General features: G+C 47.4%; 1 protein-coding gene across 4 annotated transcripts in view; it reads left to right on the top strand.

Annotated features, from left to right (window-relative positions):
* TOPBP1 (DNA topoisomerase II binding protein 1) overlaps window positions 1–20,226 on the top strand; it is a 63,752-nt gene that overhangs the window by 18,280 nt on the left and 25,246 nt on the right. For 3 of the 4 annotated variants that reach the window (XM_066585215.1, XM_066585213.1, XM_066585217.1), the window contains 8 exons: window positions 87–331; window positions 432–751; window positions 6,256–6,428; window positions 9,044–9,255; window positions 14,953–15,251; window positions 16,308–16,481; window positions 18,885–18,997; window positions 19,218–19,344. In XM_066585215.1, the coding sequence (XP_066441312.1) occupies window positions 87–331; window positions 432–751; window positions 6,256–6,428; window positions 9,044–9,255; window positions 14,953–15,251; window positions 16,308–16,481; window positions 18,885–18,997; window positions 19,218–19,344 (1,663 nt within the window). The remainder of the gene's footprint in view (window positions 1–86; window positions 332–431; window positions 752–6,255; window positions 6,429–9,043; window positions 9,256–14,952; window positions 15,252–16,307; window positions 16,482–18,884; window positions 18,998–19,217; window positions 19,345–20,226) is intronic. The other variant, XM_066585216.1, reaches the window with a different exon arrangement.

The raw sequence follows: 20,226 nt of genomic DNA, 5'->3' as shown, positions 1-20,226 counted from the left end.
ACAGATTGCTTGTAGTTGTGATCTAACCTTCACGCTGCACTGGAGTAATTACACTGCTCTAGTTATGTCTCTGCTTGATATTGTAGGCCTTACGTTCTGACGGTAAAGTGGTTATTGGACAGTTTTTTGAAGGGGGTCTTGCAATCTGAGGAAACGTACTTACACGCCTCTTATAAGCCTGCCGAGATCCAAGCACCAACTGAATCTGTTCTCAATTCCTCTATCCGAAAGACAAGTGGTAAAATCCCACTAAAAACAGACAACCAGGCTCAAAACCATCAGGCTGATGAAGACTTGCTGTCTCAGTACGCAGAAAATGACTCGACCCGAAGTAAGATTCCTTAGGAGTTGTCTTTTCACACTCTGCAGCAAAAGGAAATGTTTTATTAGTCTGAAATGTAATAATATGATTATTTGTGGTGTTTCTCCAGTAGATCCACAGGGCGGTGAGACTACGAATCAAACCAGTTCATCCTCCATAAGCGTACAGGGCGATATGCCTTCTATCAGCAGCCAAAGTGGATTTGGAGAAACCTCTACGATCATTGAAGGTGGCTTGTTCAGTAAGAAGAGATTCTTGGTCTTGGGCTTCGTTGAGGAAGATGAAGCTTGCATAGTAGACATAATACAGAAAAATGCTGGTAAAGTCTTGTCTGCGCAGAAGAGGCTCATTGCCGATTATGCTGTGGTGCCTTTACTGGGCTGTGAGGTGGAGGCTACGGTTGAAGAAGTTGTGACCAATGCCTGGCTGGTAAGCGGGAAAAAACACTTTTCTTTATTTTTATGTGTTTTATAGTGCTTTCACACCTGCCCTGGGGATTCCACTTTCCTGCTCCGGGGATTCCACTTTCCTGCTTCTTTCGGGCAAAGTTAACCTCCATGGCCTAACGGTTCAGTCTCTAGATGGAACTGAGCAGTGCCAGGCAGACCTCATTGACTATAATGGGGTCTGCCTGCTTTCCGCCCAGCGGACCGGCTTTTGGACTGAAGAAAAAGCGTAGCATGCGGCACTTTTTCTTCCAGTGTTTTCAGCCGCATCTGTGACGGACCCTGCGGACGGAGGTTCTGACGCGCATGTGAAACCACCTTTATCTTGTCAAGCTGTGAGTTTTAAAAATTAACCCGTTAACGACCAGCCCATAGTGTTTTTACGTCCTCCCGAAGTGCGCTTTATTCTCTGAGGACGTAAAAACACGTATCCTGCATAGAATAAAGCCCCTCGGGCTGTGGACGTGACAGGTCCATGCTGTCGGTGTCCGCAGGTAGCCGACAGCATGGAGCTGTCATTCCGGGCTGTTCGGCCCCCCATCCCCGACATTGCGATCGATAGCGCCGATCGCAAAAAAGTAAACAAAAGTACAAAAAAAGTTAAAGATTCAGCTGCCCTGATGGATCGGATCCATCGGAGCAGCTGAAATTGCTCACCCGGGTCCGGCACGCTGCTCCCCGCTCCGGGCCCCGAAGCCGGTCTTCTGCGCATGTGCGCCAGGCGGCATTACGTCAGCCGCATGCGCAGAAGGCCCGGCGGCGTGGGAGATTTAAAATCTCCTGGCTCCTGTAGGTAGCCGGGAGGCAGGAGATGTCAGCAGGGACCGCGGTGAGCAGTCCCCGGGCACGCGATCGCCGCTATCCAATGGATAGCGGCGATCGCGAAAAAGTAAAAAACAAGTCAGTTTCACCTCCCCTCATGGATCGGATCCATGAGGGGAGGTGAAAATACTCACCCCCAGTCCTCAGCGGTGTCCCGATGTCCCGGAACCTGAATCCCCGTCTGCGCATGCGCGCCCGTTGATTGACATCAGGCGCGTGCACAGAGGGGCTCGAGCCCCGGGAAATATAAAATTCCTCTGCTCCAGGCTGCCATGTGTAGCTAGGAGCAGAGAGATTATACCGGGGACATGATCACTGTCATCCAATGGATGACAGTGATCATGTAAAGTTAAAAAAAAGTTTAAAAAGCGTACGTTTCATCTCCCCTCATGGATCATATCCGTAAGGGAGGATGAAAGTACGTACCTAAGGCCCCCGGATTTATCCGCGGACCTTACCACAGCTGCTGCGCACGCGCCCGTCGCCAAAATGGCGGACGCATGCGCAAAAGCTGTGGATTGCCAGGATAATTTAAATTCTCCCTGCTACTAGCTACAAAACGTAGCCAAGAGCCTGGAGATTTCACGAACGGCCACGGTGAGCGGTTCCTGGTCACGTGTTCGCCATTATCCAATAATGGCGATCATGTAAAAGTTAAAAAATTTGAAGTTTCATCTCCCCTCACTGATGCGATCGGTGAGAGGAGATGAAACTTTTTACCGGAGGCCTGCGTATTTGAACCCCGATGCGATCCTCCTCCGTGGACCTTCCCGAATTCTGCACATACGATTGCCGGCAAAAAGCCAGACACATGCGCAGGAGTCGGGGAGCCCAGGAAATTTAAAATCTCAACAGTCGCCGAGAGCCTGGAGCAGTGACGGGTGGCCTCGTTGAGCGTTCCCCAGTCACATGATAAAAAGGTAGCGATCTACCTTAGGCCGGTCTCACATGACTGGCTGGGAATTACGGATTCCGCATGCATCTGATCCGCGGTATTACGCAGATCAATCGCATTGGATTACACAATTCTGCTCACATTAGCGGGTTGGAATTGTGTAATCCACTCGCAGAAAGGAGAACGCAGCAGGTTCTATTTTACCGCGGATATCCGCAACATAGAGCCTATTGTGCTCCATGGTCGCGGATATACCCGCAGCCCATACGCAACTACATTGTATACGGGCTGGGGGTACCCGCGTCATCGCTAAGCAACGGTGCGGGACATACAAACAAAAAAAAGGTACTGCGAATGACCGCCTGTGTGAGTAGGCAGTTATGCGCAGTACATTACGCAGCCGTACGCAGGGTCACAGCCGGGCTCACAGATGGGATCCGCTGCGGGCCTCTGCAAGCGGATTCCACCTACGGCTGCGTGAGCCCGGCGTTATTCAGACCGCTACCTGTAATACGCAATTTACAAGAAGCCCTGGGAACGTTCGCCTTCATGCAGTTCCAGGAGCACCTTGTTGAGCGCCTTCTGTGTGAGACCGCCGCACCTCAGCAAGCTTACGGAGACTCACGAACGCCCATCCCTGCCACTGGGGTCAAGAAAAGCCCCTCAAAATACATGAGAGGAGGGAGGATACACGGTTTTATTGCCCCATGGGCCCATTCCAACCAGCCTCCGTAATTACCCCTGTCTTCGGAAATACTACACAGTTCACATTATTACTTTTATCTAAGATTTGCGAACGCCAAAAAGGGCGCGGAGTGTGTGTGGGCGGGAGGGGGGGGGGGGGGAAATTTTAGGGAGTCAATTTTTATTCCGTACAAATAAGCAATGGGGCCTGGAATTTATTCAGTTGTGCCCTAAAATCCAATGGGTGTTCCGTCCTTTATAGGCCTTGCCATGCGTCCTGTAAGTAGATTAGAGCCACAATGGGTGTTTCTGAACTCGGGACAAATGGGGGGATCCATTTTGGGGTGAACGTCTTTATTCCTATGTACACTGTACAAAAAAACCTGTTTTTAAATTGAAAATATTGCCAAAAAAATTGAAAATCGTAACTTTTTCCTTCTGCTTTGCTTAGATTCATTCAAATACTGTGGGGTCAAAATACGCAGTACACCCCTAGATGAATTCGTTAAGGGGTCTAGTTTTCAAAATGGGGTCATTTGAGGGGTTCTTTATAGTTTTGGCCGCTCAATAGCTCTATAAGTGGGCAATGGGGCCTGAAATTTATTCAGTGGTACCCTGAAATCCAACGGGTATTCCTTTCATTGTAGGCCTAGCCATGGGTCCTGTAAGTATATTAGGGCCACAATGGGTATGTTTCTGAACACGGGACAAACGGGTAACTGTTTTGGGGTAAAAGTCATCATTTATATGTGTGCTGTACAAAAAAACCTGTTTTTAAATTGACACAATAGCCCAAAAAATGAAAATCGTAATTTTTTCCTACTGCTTTGCTTAGATTTATTCAAAAATTGTAGGGTTAAAATACATAGTACACTCCTAGATAAATTCGATAAGGGGTCTAGTTTTCGAAATGGGGTCATTTGTGGGGGTTCTCTATGGTTTTGGCCGCTCAAGAACTCTACATATGTGCTATGGGGCCTAAAAGGACTTCAAGCAAAATTTCTGTTTTGAAAGACACTGACTACTCCTTTCATTTTGGGCCCCGTTGTGGACTCAGATATAACATTAGGGCCACAATGGGAATATTTCTGAACACGGGAGAAATAGGGGTATCCATTTTGGGGTGTAAATCCTGATTTTCATGTAAACTATAGGAAAAAAAAATATGTCTTGAAAATGACAGATTTGCAAAAATATGAAATTTTACTTTTTCTCCTCTAAATTGCATTAATTCCTGAAAAAAAACTGTGGGGTCAATATTCCTGACCCCCCCCCCCCCCCCTCAGTGAATACACTAAGGGGTGTAGTTTGTAAAATGGGGTCATTTGGGGGGGTATCTATTATTCTGACACTCATGAGCCTTTCCAATCTTGGCTTGGTATAGGAAAACAAAGTGTTCCTCAAAATGCTAAAAAGTAATGTTAAATTTGTACGTCTCCTAAATGATAAAAAAAACGTACGTTTTTCCAATGTGCGCCCAAAATAAAGTAATCGGGTGGAAATATAAATCTTAGCAAAAATTTCTATATTATGTTTGCACATATTTAAGATATTGCAGTTGGAAATGTGAAAAAATGACGATTTTTTTCAAAATTTTCCCAATTTTGGCGCTTTTAATAAATAAACACAAATTCTATCGGTCTTTTTTTTCCGCCTAAATGAAGTACAACATGTGGCGAAAAAACAATGTCAGAATCGCTTGGATATGCAAAACCTTTCTGGTGTTTTTCCATGTTAAAGTGACACATGTCAGATTTGCAAAATTTGTCCTGGTCCTTAAGGCGCAAACAGGCTTGGTCACTAAGGGGTTAAAATTATTTTTGCTATGTAGTGTATGTTACTTTCAACTACTTCTTTATATTGCTACTATCTGTTTATGTATGGGATAATGTACAGAAACGTAGAAGTCTCTGAGAAGTTTTTTGACCATACAGGTCACAATACAGTAAGGTCCCTTCTGACCCATCTTTGCCAGTATTTTTGTACGCCCTCAATGCATCTATTTTTATTTTAGGTGCATTTTGGGCCATACAAAAATCAAGCAACTTTACTATGAATTTTTAAAAAATCAAGATTAATTGTACTGACTTCAGGATCAGACTACACAGGCTTTATTTATAGCCTGTAATTAAGGGGACACATAGGTCTGCTTGGGAGCTGTACACACAACATGGCCTAGATGTTAATGGGTTTTAAAGGGTGGTTTCACATCTGCTCCGGAACCTCCGGAGGTTCTGTCATAGATGTGGCTGCAAATACCAGAATGAAAAGCGCTGTATGCAGCACTTTTTCTTCTGTCCCAAAAACGGTAAGCTGGGCGGAAAGCTGACGGACCCCATTAAAGTCAATGGGGCCCGTCTGTCACTGTTCCGTTCCGCGAGAGCCATCTGTTGCATCACCACCCACGGCCATAGTGGACATGCTGCGCATGTTGGGGCTATCTCTATTGCTGGGATACTGCTTGTATACTGCGCATGCGCACAACAGCGCCGCGATCCAGTAACAAAAACCGTGTATGTCACCATAGCCAGGGCATCGGGGGGTGACACAAAAGGTGCCGATCTCGCATCGCTGAATCAAAATGCATGATGACTTGAAAATAATGATTTGTAAAACACATAATTCAAAATACATAGTCAAACATGCGATCATATAGTCCTCTATATGGACATATTGGTCTCAAACCGGACAAATGATATCACAATATATATATTTTTTTTTTAATGCCTCTACCATAAACATAGATGTGGAATAACATCACAACAATACAGGACAATAATATGACAGAGAAATGACACATGCAATTTGTTTTATTTCTTTTTAAGAGGTTACTTCAAGTTAATGTATAGATCATGAAACGCCACTATTCTTGTCAAGGTTATCCAAGGAGAGAGGGATGAGCGCTGGAAACACCGGTTACATGCACCTTAAAACACAAGACTGAGCAAACATGTACATGAATAACAATATACATCTGCACAATCAATGTGTATCCAATTATTCCAACAGAGAGCCACAAGAATCTGCCAGTATAGAACGCGGACAAGTGACTTATATCCCAGAGCTGACTTGTTGTTCCTTTCTAGGGGATGTGCATCGAACAGGAGCAGCTCCTGGACCCTCAGACCAACGCTCTCTTCACTCCGGTGGTCTATGTAGAAGGCAGCGCACCGCTGAAAGACTGTGTCCTTTCTGTCAGCCAGTTTATGGGGGCTGAGAGGGATTCGTTGGTTTATCTCGCAGGCCTTCTTGGAGCCAAGTATGTTTACTTTTTGTTTTGAAGAGCTTTTTTTAGTTTGATATACTTACGTGATAAAATATCTCCCTGATATCTGGAAGGCTGCAAATCATCCCATTCAATATGAGATCTATGTTGTCTACAGCTACCGCTTCCTTAATCCCTGTTGGATCACTGGGGAAAAATATAGCAATTTGTATCCTGAAGCTGCTGGGCTTAGCGTGTCTTGACAGTATTTTGGCCTTTCTAAAGCCTGGTTTAGAAACAACGATTTTTGAGCGATAATCACTGTGTTCTTTTTACAGCGCAAGGCGATCGCTCAAACGTTGAGTGATCACCTTGTGCTCGGAGCGGAGAATGCAGAAGATAAGCTGGGTGGCTCCGCTTGTCTTCTGCATCTAGCTGTTCTCTGCTCGGAGCGCCCGGCTGTTATACAGCTGAGCGCTTCGAGCGGAGGATGTCAGTGGTCAGACACAGCGATTATCGCTCAAAAGATGACTTGAGCGATTTTTGAGCGAAAATCGTTGTCTACAAGGGCCTTAAAGGGGTTGTCCCGCGATAGCAGGTGGGGTTATGCACTTCTGTATGGCCATATTAATGCACTTTGTAATGTACATCGTGCATTAAATATGAGCCATACAGAAGTTATTCACTTACCTGCTCCGTTGCTGGCGTCCCCGTCGCCATGGATCCATCTAATTTCAGCGTCTAATCGCCCGATTAGACGCGCTTGCGCAGAAGGGTCTTCTGCCTTCGGGTCTGTTCGGCAGCAGCGGCGTTCTGGCTCCGCCCCCTTGTACGCATCATCCCGTAGCTCCGCCCCGTCACATGTGCCGATTCCAGCCAATCAGGAGGCTGGAATTGGCACACGTCATGGGGCGGAGCTACGCAATGACACGTACAAGGGGGCGGAGCCAGAACGCCGCTGCTGCCGAGCCGAAGGGAAAAGACCCATCTGCGCAAGCGCGTCTAATCGGGCGATTAGACGCTGAAATTAGATGGATCCATGGCGACGGGGACGCCAGCAACGGAGCAGGTAAGTGAATAACTTCTGTATGGCTCATATTTAATGCACGATGTACATTACAAAGTGCATTAATATGGCCATACAGAAGTGCATAACCCCACTTGCTGCCGCGGGACAACCCCTTTAAGGCCTTGTTCACATCTGTGTGACCAGCATTGCTACTGAATAGCTTCTCCCAGAAAAAGCTGCAGGACATGATGGAGGCTAGATGGACTGCGTTATAGTCACACACTGCCGGTCAAAAGTCTTGGACTCGGGCATGCAGAGTTTTGAGGCGAATACTAAAGACTAAAACACAAGGATGTTGTAGTAATCACCTTTCTTCATACAGCGCATGCACCTTATACAGCACTTTACACCACTTGATATTGGCTTTTGCTCCCACTGGGGCTCATAATCTAGTTTCACATGTCTGCTTGGGTTTCCTCTCACGGTCCAAAAACATACAAACTCTGGGAAATCATACAAACTCCATGCAGATGTTTGATTGGTGGGATTGGACTTGAGTGCTCTCCATGGCAGCACCCTTGGAGATCTTGGCACATTTTAGGGTGGAACTCTTGTATGTAACATCTTTCTGCCAAATTGTCCCATGTAAACGCGTGCAGCGACTGAGCGAGAATAGTTCACTCGTTCAATTTTTGCATGCAGAAAACTGAAGGACGAGCCGTTCAAAAGTGAACGACTGCGGTTTATGCTGAACGGCCATATGCTTACTGTGAATGGAGGCAGGCGAGGGGAGAACGCTTCTTGGCTGCGCCGCCTCCATTTCGTCAGCGCTGTCTGCGATGCCATTGATACTCGCTCCTGTGTAACGGCATAGGAGTGAGCATCACCGGGACGAATTTCGGGTATCATTTGCCTGACCTCTCACCCTGTGTAAAAGGACCAGTAGGCCGATATGCAATGTAGTTGTGACCTATAGAGTATGTGGAATACTCCATATAGCTGCCTGATTGATTAGAAGAAGCATGCGCCCTTTGTTGGCTTTAGTAGAGTACGCACCAAAAGATGACAGAGAAAGACCCTTGCTTTCATGTTCCATAATAATGGCCTGTCTAATCCAACAGCTGATAGTCACCTGGAAGTCAGCGAGTCTAAAAAGAACAGCGCTGGGCTCTGCGGCTCTTGTCCTATGATCTCATGAACGTAGGTCTTACGAGCGCCGCAATCTATCGGAAACCTTAAAAAGGTTTTCATTCCCATCTAAAAATTTTTGCCACAACTGTCTCAGGTGGGAATACCACTTCAAAGGAGCTGTCTGTGTCAAGCTGATTCATTCTGTTATGCCAAGAGCAGGGCAGTGCATGGCACAGGGTTTTGAAGCGTGCCAGTCATGATCCACACAAGGCACAACGCAGTAGACTTTTTTTTTTTTTTTTTCTTCTCCTTGATTTGCTCAAAATACAATGCATCCAGCACCGCAGTTCCCTACATAATGCTGCCGGCTGGTCGGGGCTGCACAGAATGCCATCACAGCTACAGGTTGTGCCCTAAATTCCACCCCAGGTTAAATATATATGATCATTGTTTCTAAAAACAAGTTGCGTGCTAACTGAGCAGACCTGCATCATTGTGGACTAATGTTTTGTACTTTTGACCGTTGCAGAGTTCAAGAATTCTTTGTAAGAAAGGCAAATCACAAAAAAGGCATGTTTGCCAGCACTCACCTCGTTCTCCGAGAACCCGAGGGCTCCAAATATGAGGCAGCTAAGAAGTGGAATCTGCCCGCCGTTACTATGGCATGGCTCCTGCAGTGCGCCAGAACTGGCAGAAAAGCGGACGAAAGTCGTTTCCTTGTTGAGAATGCTTGTGAAGATGGTAATATCTTTTACATTTCTTCTGCTTTCAGTGCACTTCAGTTTAAAGGGTCACTCTGATGATTTCTTTTTTTTTTTTTCTTTCCTTTTTTTTTGGTATTCCTTCATTATGCAGCTTTTTTCCCAGTGTGTATATATAAGTAAGCTACTGTCTCCTTGGTTGGTTATTTCTTTCTTTCTAATCTATCTGAACCTCCCGACCTTTTTCTCCAGATGGTCATGTGATCTCAGATATACTTGGGGGTTATGGGTTCAACAGTGCTAATTAATGGGCTGCTCCTGGACCTGCAAATGCAGTCCAGCACGTATCGAGAAAATGTGCGCTAAAGGCAGCAGTGAGTACGTGTGCAACGCCATCCGCAAGATTCAGAGAATAACCCATAGAAAGCAATATGTGCTATTCACTGCGTATTGTGCGCGCAAATACATACTGACTAGTGTGTTTCAAGGAGGCAACGCTTGGTCTTCGGTGGTCTGCAGTTGAGGCTGAGAAGTGCAGGGAGGCTTTTTCTTTAAGTACATTTCTAATGTCTGAACCCAAAAGCCAACAATGCCAACATGGTCCGTTCCATTAATTATGTCTAATCATGCTTTTTAGTTAAATATACATTTCTCGTCTGTTATCACTGGGGGACACGGCAAAGACCTTGGGTATAGCTTCTGCCACTAGGAGGCGACACTAAGCATAAAAGTGTTAAGTCCTCCCACTAGCTATACCCCTCCTGCAGCATCGTGCTAGCTCAGTTTTTAGCTTAGTGTCCAGGACGCAGGACCGTCTCTCCTACAGAGACTAATCTTTTATTTCTTTTGCAATTTTTTTATTTTATCTCCAAAGGACCAGGGAATAACGGGGAAGCAGGACTCTCCCTGTTAACCCACCGAGGAGGGCGAACAGAGGAGAACTTAACCCTCTGTCTGCCAAGTCTCAGAAGACAAGGAGGCACACTCGGCCCCCAAACCAAGTGTGACCCACCAGCCATAGAGCTTCCCCCCCCCCCCCCTTCTCATGGTCCGGCATCCCCTGCCCCATCAAACGCAGGCGATGGTGGGGAGAAGCTCTGCTGGAGCCGGGAAGCCACCTTACGGCCGCCTGCAGACGGGCGGGATTTCCCTCGGAATTTCTGCCCCTGGAAGCTGCCATAGGATTGCGTTAACAAACAGAATCCTATGCAGATGGTCGCGCGAAATCTCACGCGGCAAACAAATCGCAGCAAGGTCTATTTCTCTGCGAGTCCCGCACAGAAACGTCACTCACCGGCTGCCGGCTCAGCTCTGCGCATGCGCCGACTGCCCGGCAGCCAGCACATGAAAGAGCCGGGGCCGCTCTCTGCAGACGCTCGGGTCGGTTCCCGCTGCGAGAATTCTCACAGCCGGATCCGACCCGACCGTCTGCAGGCGGCCTACCTCAGGCAGGAGGTAAGTATGTGAGTTTATTTTGTTAGTCCGCCGCCATGCGGACCATAATGGGTGTCACCAGGCTTGTTTTTGCCGCCCGCTGCGGTGCTTGTGATGCCGCTCGTGGCGCTGCCGGTTTATGCCGCTGTGCTGGCTCTAATTGATGGTCAGACCAGCTGCTGGGTAATGCCGCCCGCGGCTTGTGTGGGTTGTGTGTCTGCCGGCCGCGGCTGATTTGTGTTTGCCGTTAGTGTGTGCGCCGTAGTTCTGCTGCCTGCGGCTCTAGCTGCGGACCCTGCGGCTCGCCAGATTTGGACCGCCTCGGCTGGTCACCTGGGGACGGCTGGCGGCGCGGCTGCTGGCCACGCATACTGCGGCTCCAGCTTTGGACCTCCGTGCGGGGGTTTGTGTGTGCTATGGTGCCCTTGGCACGTGCATGCGACCACGGGGATTGTCTCCCCGCCGTGCGGGCCCTGTATTGCGGACCTTTTAGTTCTCTGACACGCAGACTTTTTAGCTCCTGCCGCACGGTCTTGTGCTTCACGAGCTCCCTCCCTTTTCCTTGTAGCCGCCGCGGCCACGTAAAATTGTGGCCAAGCCGCCACGTGTGTGTGCAGGGAGATGCAGTTCCTCTTGCTGCATGCACTGAATGTTGCTGCCATGCAACCATTGATTTGACCAGCGTATGGCTACGGTTGCAGTTAGAAGGCACCCGCAGTTTTCAAGCGTTACGCGGCTACAGTCTCTGGTGGCGCCGCTGGCCAGTGTGCGGATCCCACTGGGTACGCAGTTATACTGTGCTCCGGGACCGGCTTGAGCCATGCCCTGGTAGCTCCCCTGTTGCCCTCCTGCAGCCAGTGGACCGCAACGTCCGTGCCCAGGAGGACACGCGGACGGGGACGACCAGAGCCACATGCCAAGTGCGCTCTCGCTGCAGTACGAGATACTTCCAGCAAAGGATATCTCGCCTTACTGACAACAGCGTTCAAACCGATTATCAGCATTTCCCGGCCATGCTGAGTCCTGTAGCACCTTCCATACCTAAGGAGTGCTCATACAGGGAGTCCCTGGACTCATGGCTCCTCTTGTCTGCCCCGCCTGGGTTGAACATTGGCTGCCTACTAGCCCCCTGGTTATTGTCAGCTTCCTCCGGAAGGAATACTGTGATCAGGGAATTATCCGAACTCTTCGTGTGTGCTCTGGCCCGGTTGAGCCATCCCTATCCTCCGGGTCTCCAGGTGCCCCCCTGCAGCCAGACGTACCGCGGTGTTTGAGTCCAGAGGCGGCCAGAGCCACGTGCTACGTGCGCTCTCGCTATAGTACGAGAGTCGCACTCAGCCAGAGGATCTCTCATCCTACGAACAAGGGCTCAAACTGATGGTCAGCATGCTCCAGGCTTGCTGACGCATGTGGTACCTTCCGAATAATCAAGAGAAGTGGAGAGCAGTACAACCTTTACAGATAGGGAGTGGATAAACACCTGGTGCACAGTCCCTCAATGGATCTGGACTCGTAGATCCCCACCACGACAGAAGAAATTCAATTGAAAAATGGAACCAGCACTCTGGAATTTTGTACAAAAAGACATGCATGCTTGACAAAGACCTGTTGCATCAGGTCGAAACGTTGCAGCCTTTTTTTATGCATTTGACCGCGGAATAAAGAGGAGGATTCTTTTTGTACAAAATTCCAGAGTGCTGGTTACATGTGGTACCTTCCATCTGGAAGGAGCTCTCTACCTCAGGGATTCTCCGGACACATCTCCTCATGTCTGGTCCGGACCCGGTCGAGACCTCCCTAGCGGTAGCTCTCTGTACCCTCCTGCACTTTCCTGCAGGCAACCTATTGCAGTATCCGTGTCCAAGATGACACGTGGTCAGGGACCGACCAGAGTCCCTGCAATTCGAGTTTTACCTTCAGCGGAAAATATCTTGCTTACAGGCAATGACTCTAGCTGACGGTCAGCTGTATTCCGACCTCAATGGGACCTGGGGTACCTTCCTTATGGAAGGAGTACTAGCACGGGAATACCCTGCAGGCGTCACTCATCATGCTGGTTCGGAATGGGCCGGTCCTAACGGCTAGCTACCCAGTCGTTGCCATCGGCGGTTTCCCGCAGCACAGCCATGAACTACGGGTGCTCACTACAGTTGGGAGACGCCCAGAATACGTCGCGTCCTATGAACAAGATGGTCAACGGCCTGTTGGCTTTCTCCAACCTGCTGAGACTGGCGGTACCTTCCAGATGGAAAGAGTACTACTCATAGGAACTCGGCAAACACATCGCGCCTCCTCTCTGCCCTGCAGCCGGTGAGCTTTCGCGATTCAGCCGCGTACGTTCGGATGTGGATAGCCTACAGCCATGATGCCGTTTGGGACATAGTACCCTGCTGCCCCCTGATGAGTGCAGAACAGCCCACGTTTCCCCTATATTGTGAATGGGCAGATGTGGGCCATAAGGTGAACTTTAACTCAGAGCAGTCTCTAATTTAGCTACTCGAGCATTCACCACAGATCGCATAAGGATGTTAACACGTCCAACGGAGTTAAGTTGGACGGATCCAGGAGCACGCTGTGACCCTACCGCAGTCTGCCTGCATTATTGTTTGCAGGAAACCGTGTGACATTCTATACTTGTACTGTTGGCAAGCCCTGGGGATCGTCCCTTTCCACTACTGAGGTTACCTCAAATGGGACCAGCGAGATTTCCGTACCGGTGTGCCCTTACTGTATTGCCAACGTCTTGTGTCTAGTGGTTTCATGCGGTGGCACCAATATGTCGGTACAGGGCCAACCCAATCTAACCAATCCGTCAGTTCCTGTCCAAAGCTACACTTTTTCGGGAGCTCAGGATCACATGCCGAGGAGAATGCTGCGGGCATTGACAGGATATGGCGTTGAAGGATCTTTGGACACAAGTCCTTCTCGATCTACAGCTAACCAGGTCGCCAACAAGATGGATGGGCCGTAGGGATACGCAGCATTAGAGCAATGCTGAGCTTCAGCTATGCGGCCTGGGACCAGAATTCAGTCCTGCGGTCCTTGGGTCTCCCACATTTTGGTGGCAGTCAGCTGCAAAGATGACACCTTCAGATATTTAAAAGGTAACCAGGAACCTTCTGTCGCAAGCTTCTTCGACCAGAAGCGGTTAGGGCCCGCAAAGGGATTATTCTCTCGCAGCGGGACTGGGAAGGTGATATTGACAACCTGGAGTTATATGGAAGCTGACGTACAACTAGGTCGGAAGTTAGAAGGCATGCAACTCCCCGAAGTGTCGACGCAGATGGCTCCACAGCGTTGTTTTGGACGCTGACTTTGTACCGAAGGTCGTCGTCAGGAGACGTCAATAACAACCCTGTCGAATATTCTCCCGCTGCTGTTGGTATGGGGATCCACTTCAGTGAAGTATCCGGTGGGCACCCTTCTCGGTATTGCCTCAGCCAGGGAGCGCTCCGGTGGCAAGTGGGAGCGGTCTGACTACACAAGAGTACTTATCTCAGGTAGCATTCTTTATCGCGCGGGCACGCTGATGGTAGTCTCCGCAAATCCGAGGGGACTTCTTGCACTGACTCTACCTCGCGCCAGTACACGGTGACAGTACCAGGCAGTTATATTCTCGGGTCAGGTTACGGCTCACAGTACTCTGACAACGGGTACCTAGTTGAAAGCTCCTTATCAGGAGTTTTTTTCCGAAAGATGGTTGTGGCCGTCACTTAGGCTCTTAACGCTCCGTTCGGAGCATGCTGGGTAACTAGTCATCCATTAAGGTTAGTTGCAGTTAAAGAGAGGATTTGTCTCCTTACTCATGAGACTTATTATATTTTCCCGCCCCCTTGGGTACTGCTCTAGAACGTCCCAAGGTCTTTGCTGTGTCCCCCAATGATAACATACGAGAAAACTAGATTTTGTAAGAACTTACCGTAAAATCTTTCTCGTCTTGTTCGTTGGGGGACACAGCACCCACCCAGTCTGGTATCAGGTCTGTAACATATACTCCTTAGTGGGAGGATTCTCGGTGCAGTTGCACACGGTGTTGGAATGAGTTACAGTCCGTGAGTATTGTTTTGTAATATGTATTGTTGTTGTATTCTACTGGCTGCTCCTACTGCTTGCATACAAACTGAGCTAGCACGATGCTTGCAGTGGGGGTATAGCTAGTGGGAGGAGTTAACTTTTATGCTTAGTGTCGCCTCCTAGTGGCAGAAGCTATACCCAAGGTCTTTGCTGTGTCCCCCAATGAACAAGACGAGAAAGAGATTTTATGGTAAGTTGTTACAAAATCTATTTTTTTCTTTTCTTGTAGATAAAGAAGACAGTTTTGTAAGTCAGACCTACAGACCAACAATAGCCAGACCTATGCAGGATACCCCAGACCGCCAAGTAACGTGTCCAGAAGCCTTAAAGAAAGCAGCAGTAACCCCATTAGATGTGAATCGCTTTCAAAGCAAGGCGTTCCAATCTGTCTTGTCGCGGCACAACCGAAAAGCTCCAACCCCCGGAGGAGAGAGTAAACTACCTGCAAGGGAGCCGTCATTACATCTTGATACACCATCCAAATTTTTGTGTAAAGACAAACTCTTCAAGCCTTCGTTCGATGTGAAGGTATGGTGTGTATATGTAGGCGTTCAAGACCATATAGTAATTGGGGGTGTTTGAGACCTAAAAATCTGAAAATGCCTTCAAGTGTGAAAAAAACGTAAAATAAACCGTACTCTCCTCCTTTTCCAGTGTTCCAGCTTGTGTGATCCTTGCAGACTTTGGCTGTAGCGGTCACATGCTGCCCACTTATAAGCAGTAACTGGTAACTTGCCGTGCTATTTGTATCACCGCCAACTGGGGGAGCCATGATGCCAGCAGGCATGTAACTGCTAGGGCCATGGATTGGCTGCCGCAGTCACAAGCCGTACAAGACGTCATTGCTGGTCACTTCTGAACAGACTGGCGAGGGACCCCAAGGAGTGTCGGCACTGGATTGCCAATGCAGACAGTTTTGTTTTTATCACATTTTCAAGGGTTTTTCCATTTTTTTTCATATGTTTCTAATTACTCATTAGTCTAGTGAGCAGTGCAGCCCCACTGCACCTTGGCCTGGCGTTACACCAGGTCATTGGGCACTGGTTGTTGAGTAATATGCTGTAACCAGGGATGTTGATTGAAATTCCTGGCTATGGCTGTGAGAATACAACTAGTAATGGCCCTTGTACACGGAACGATGTTGTTCAAAAACTGTTCAGTGTAAACGCAGCCAACATTCGAGCCATAACTTATTCGCTTATCGTTCATTTTATACAGACCTAAAATCCATCGTTGGCTCGTTCACTTATCATTCAGTTTAAATACCGATCATTCAGTTCTCATTTACTTATACAGCGAATGTGAACGACTTCTTGCTTGAACGAGCCAACGATGTATCTGCCTGTATAAACAGGCTGCAGAAGAGCGAACTTTGACATCGTTTGATCGTTCAAACAAGAAATCGGCAAGTCTAAACGGACTCCAAGTGAGGAAAAAAGAGAAAAGCCCGCACTTTGACACTACAACCAGCTTTAAAGCACCAAGTGAAATCTGTGATTATATACGTTTAAATGGTAGGACGCAGAACTGCTTAGAATAAACAGAGGTCAGAGGCTTCAGCCTTCTTTTCTATAATCCCTACAGGATGCCCTTGCTGCACTGGAAACACCCGGAGGAGCCAACCAGAAGAGTAAGGCCCAAAGTACGCCATTGTCAGAAGTTATTGGCAGAAATTTGCAGCTGGCTCTTGCAAATAGTAATCGGCCAACTGCTGCTACCACTGCTAGCCCGCAGCTAAAGGCTGCCGAGAAGAAAGACGTAAGTAGTCGTCTTTGTCTTCTCTGCATAGATTGCTTTATGTTGCAGGTTTAACTTTGTGTTGATCTTAGCCAGGACTTTCCACAGTGAAAAGGAATGTTTTCCTCCTAGTGGCAGCAGTATATACCCGCTGTCTTCTCTGTCACTCGCCACACAAGCAAGAAAGATATGCACTTAAACATACGTGGGCACATGTATCTCAGGCCAGTCTTAGAAATGCCACTGGAGTAGCATATACCAAATGTACCCTCATTGTCAAACAATATATATCAAGACCTAGAAGGAGCTGTCAGAATTTAATGACACTTTGTCTCTGTGTGATTATAAGGCTGATATAAGTGATTACAATATCAGAGCAAAAGGCGGCTTTATTGTGTAAAACTAACCCCTTGTAGGGAGGCTCTAGTACCCTGTTGTACCACCTCTAGCTTGGATACAAGATGTGATACAGGTGGGCATGGAGGCTCTAGTACCCTGTTGTACCGCCTCTAACTTGGATACAAGATGTGATACAGATGGGCATGGAGGCTCTAGTACCCTGTTGTACCGCCTCTAACTTGGATACAAGATGTGATACGGGCAGGCATGGAGGCTCTAGTACCCTGTTGTACCACCTCTAGCTTGGATACAAGATGTGATATGGTTGGGCATGGAGGCATACAGGTTCCATATGGTACCCTGCAGCACATTGGATCCACATTTGCTGTAATTGAGTCTCTAGATGTAAGCTGTTGAAGTTGGTGTCCCAGATGGTCCCATACATGTTGTGGTGTTTTGTTTTTGTTTTTTTTTTGTGATAAATCCGATGACTGGGCAGCCACAGAAGTGTGACAATGTTGTGGGGGACATTCCTGTGACCCCCCTTGTGTTCGGCCGAGCATTATCCTGCTGGAAGCCGCCATGAGAGGAATACATGTGGCTGCAGGATGTTCTGAACAGATCGCGGAGCTTTCATTGTCCCTCACTCATACAACTGCCAGGGGTGGCCGACTGTCATATGCGATGGACCCCCAGACCCTCACACCAGCAGGGGGCAGTGTGCTGCTCCACAGTAAAGGCAGGGTTGAGGCGCTCACCTCGAGGTCTCCAGATACGAATACGGCTGTTGTCAGTGCCCAAACTAAACCTGGATTCGTCGCTAAAGACAACCTGGTTCCACTCCATAGCAGTACGGTTTCGTCATTCACAACATCACTGCAGTGGATGAGTGTCAAAGACAGTTCGTGTAATGGGTGCCATAAGTCCAAATGTCCTTCAGCCGAGCGCCTGGAAATTCTTTTGACAGATAAAGGGGGGTAATGAGGGTGCCACCCTTCTCTGGATGGTGGACAAGGAAACGGTTGGAGCTGCTTGTCCGCAAACCCAAGCACAATCAGATGCTCCTCTCTACTGGTGGTCTGTAGGGGGCGTCCTGAGCCCGGTCACCTTGTGTGTCCTCACACATTCACTGGTCCCAACACCTCTTAACAGGCTGGTCAGACACTCCTCTCTGCTGGTGGTCTGTAGGAGGCGTCCTGAGCCCGGTCACCTTGTGTGCCCTCACACATCCACTGGTCCCAAAACCTCCTAACAGCCTGGTCAGAACAACTGGTGGGGGACAATTCATCGATACGACCAGCCAGCTTCTCACATCCCAATAATGCGCCCTCTCAGACTCTGGTAACAGGGTGAAATCTCTTCTCTGCGTCGTAGAGGTGTCTAATGATCAACAAGCTCTACACAAGTGGAAGAAGAGGTCACTACACACAAGGAGCCTCCTGGGGGTGGGGGAAACTACTTTTAGGGCCTCCGGTGACAAGACCGTTCATCTAATCACCACAACTGTCATAATTTACAGATCTGCAGGACGAGATTTGCCGCAAAATGACAACTCCTTCTAGGGGCCGGCTTTTTCTTTGTTAAAAAAAAAAGTGTTTGAAGAGGCAGAAGCATCCTAATATATTTGATGCACCTCAGTCTGCCCGTGCACCACAATCTGAAATGTGCGCCAGCTGTGAGTTGGCATATATTTCAGCTATAATGTACACTGGATTGTGGTATAAATGATAGTCAGGGAGGCTCTGCCACATCTCTCTCCACTTTTCAAAGGTGTTGAGAAAAAGTAAAAGTCGCAAATATGGCGTGAACCAAAATCTGCTAATTTTACACGCCAGTAAACTGCCATAAATACTTTGTTAAATTTGTTAAACTTTTTGTTTGACTTTTCATGAATTTCTAATAACCAATATATAAGGTTAGAGAGTAAAGCAGTACATGGGAATGTGAATGAAAAGAAACACGTCCTCTGGTAGGTCTCCTTTAGGCTCGGACTGCATTACGAGTTTATAGCGCCAATGTTTTGATTTTTACCTTTTAGCCGGTGCTCAGTGGGACTAACATGTATAAATTGCTTTTTTTTTTCAGGTAGATCAAGAACCCCAAATACTTCAAGATGTGGTTATGTGTGTGAGCAAGAAGCTCAGCAAGAAACAAGGCGATCTTAATGCCATCGCAGCTTCCCTTGGAGCAGAATTCAGGTATTTTTTCACAACAGATGAACTAAAGAATCACATAAAGGCGTCTTTTTGTTTTTTTCATTCATGTTACTTTTCTCATCACTATCAAAACGGTTACATTTTTCTGCAAGCTGTGCCATAGAGGTTCATTCGGGGCTCCTTGCTTCGGGAGAGGTTTTTTGATTGCAAAATACATATTTCACTGCAATTAAAAATGCCACATTAATACATTTTATTCCAGGTGGTGCTTCGATGAAAGTGTAACACACTTTATTTATCAAGGAAAGCAGAATGACACCAACCGGGAATTCAGATCTGTAAAGGAGAAGAATGGCATCCATATAGTTTCTGAACATTGGCTGTTGTCTGTAAGTATCATCTAGATTCTCCTAAGCATCTGTTCTAGTTAAATTTTAGTATATTTTAGCCACTCACTTCTCCATCAGAGAAATATTAAGTGAAATTCACTAGATATTTTTTATTATTTCAAAAGCGATGCAAACTTTACCCATACACCACCAGCTGTCCAGGACGAGCTCCGTTTTGGGCGAACAAAGCTTGTTCTACTTTTACATGGCTGTAGCTCCGGTTCTACCAGGGCTATCAAATGCTTTTGTTATTTTAAAGCTAAGATTGTTGGCTTTAAAATTACCTCAAAAGCATTTTGTGGCCCTTAAAGGTTATCTGTTACCCCTCCCCTACAGCACCATAAACTAAGTTATAGTGCTTTTAAAGGAGATTTAGTCTTTGTACTCGCCTGCTCCCTTGTTGCTGAGCTGTCACCTGCCAAAGATTGTGTGGCTGATGGAACTCTGACTCTACAGATTGCTTTGTGTGAGCTCTCTACCATATACTATTGGGGGGAGGAGAGTCCAGCCAAAGCAGAGATCTGTGATTCTCCTGTATATTTCCCTGTCGCAAGAGAGGAGTGACATGAATCTTTGTTCGTTATCACCCCAACATCACTCAGAGAGCATATTTGCTCTCTGATTGTTACACATGGGGTTTTTCCTAGAGAAAACGTGAAATAATGAGGGTATGCTCGTCTGCTAACTTCTCTACATTCTTTAACCCCACAGTCATTGCTGACCCTGGCATCTAAGCGGTTTCAAAACTTTAAATATTGAAAAAAAAATTTAAAAATGAACCAAAAAGAATAAAACTACACGATTGGTATCACCGCATGTATAACAACCCCCTACTAGAAATATTACTTATCCAGCTTGGTAAATTCCGTTACACAAAACTAA

This window comes from Eleutherodactylus coqui, chromosome 12 (genome assembly GCF_035609145.1).
Source record: "Eleutherodactylus coqui strain aEleCoq1 chromosome 12, aEleCoq1.hap1, whole genome shotgun sequence".
NCBI classification, from domain to species: domain Eukaryota; kingdom Metazoa; phylum Chordata; class Amphibia; order Anura; family Eleutherodactylidae; genus Eleutherodactylus; species Eleutherodactylus coqui.
Note: the sequence above shows the minus strand (reverse complement) of the source record. Positions and strands in the feature narration are given on the sequence as shown.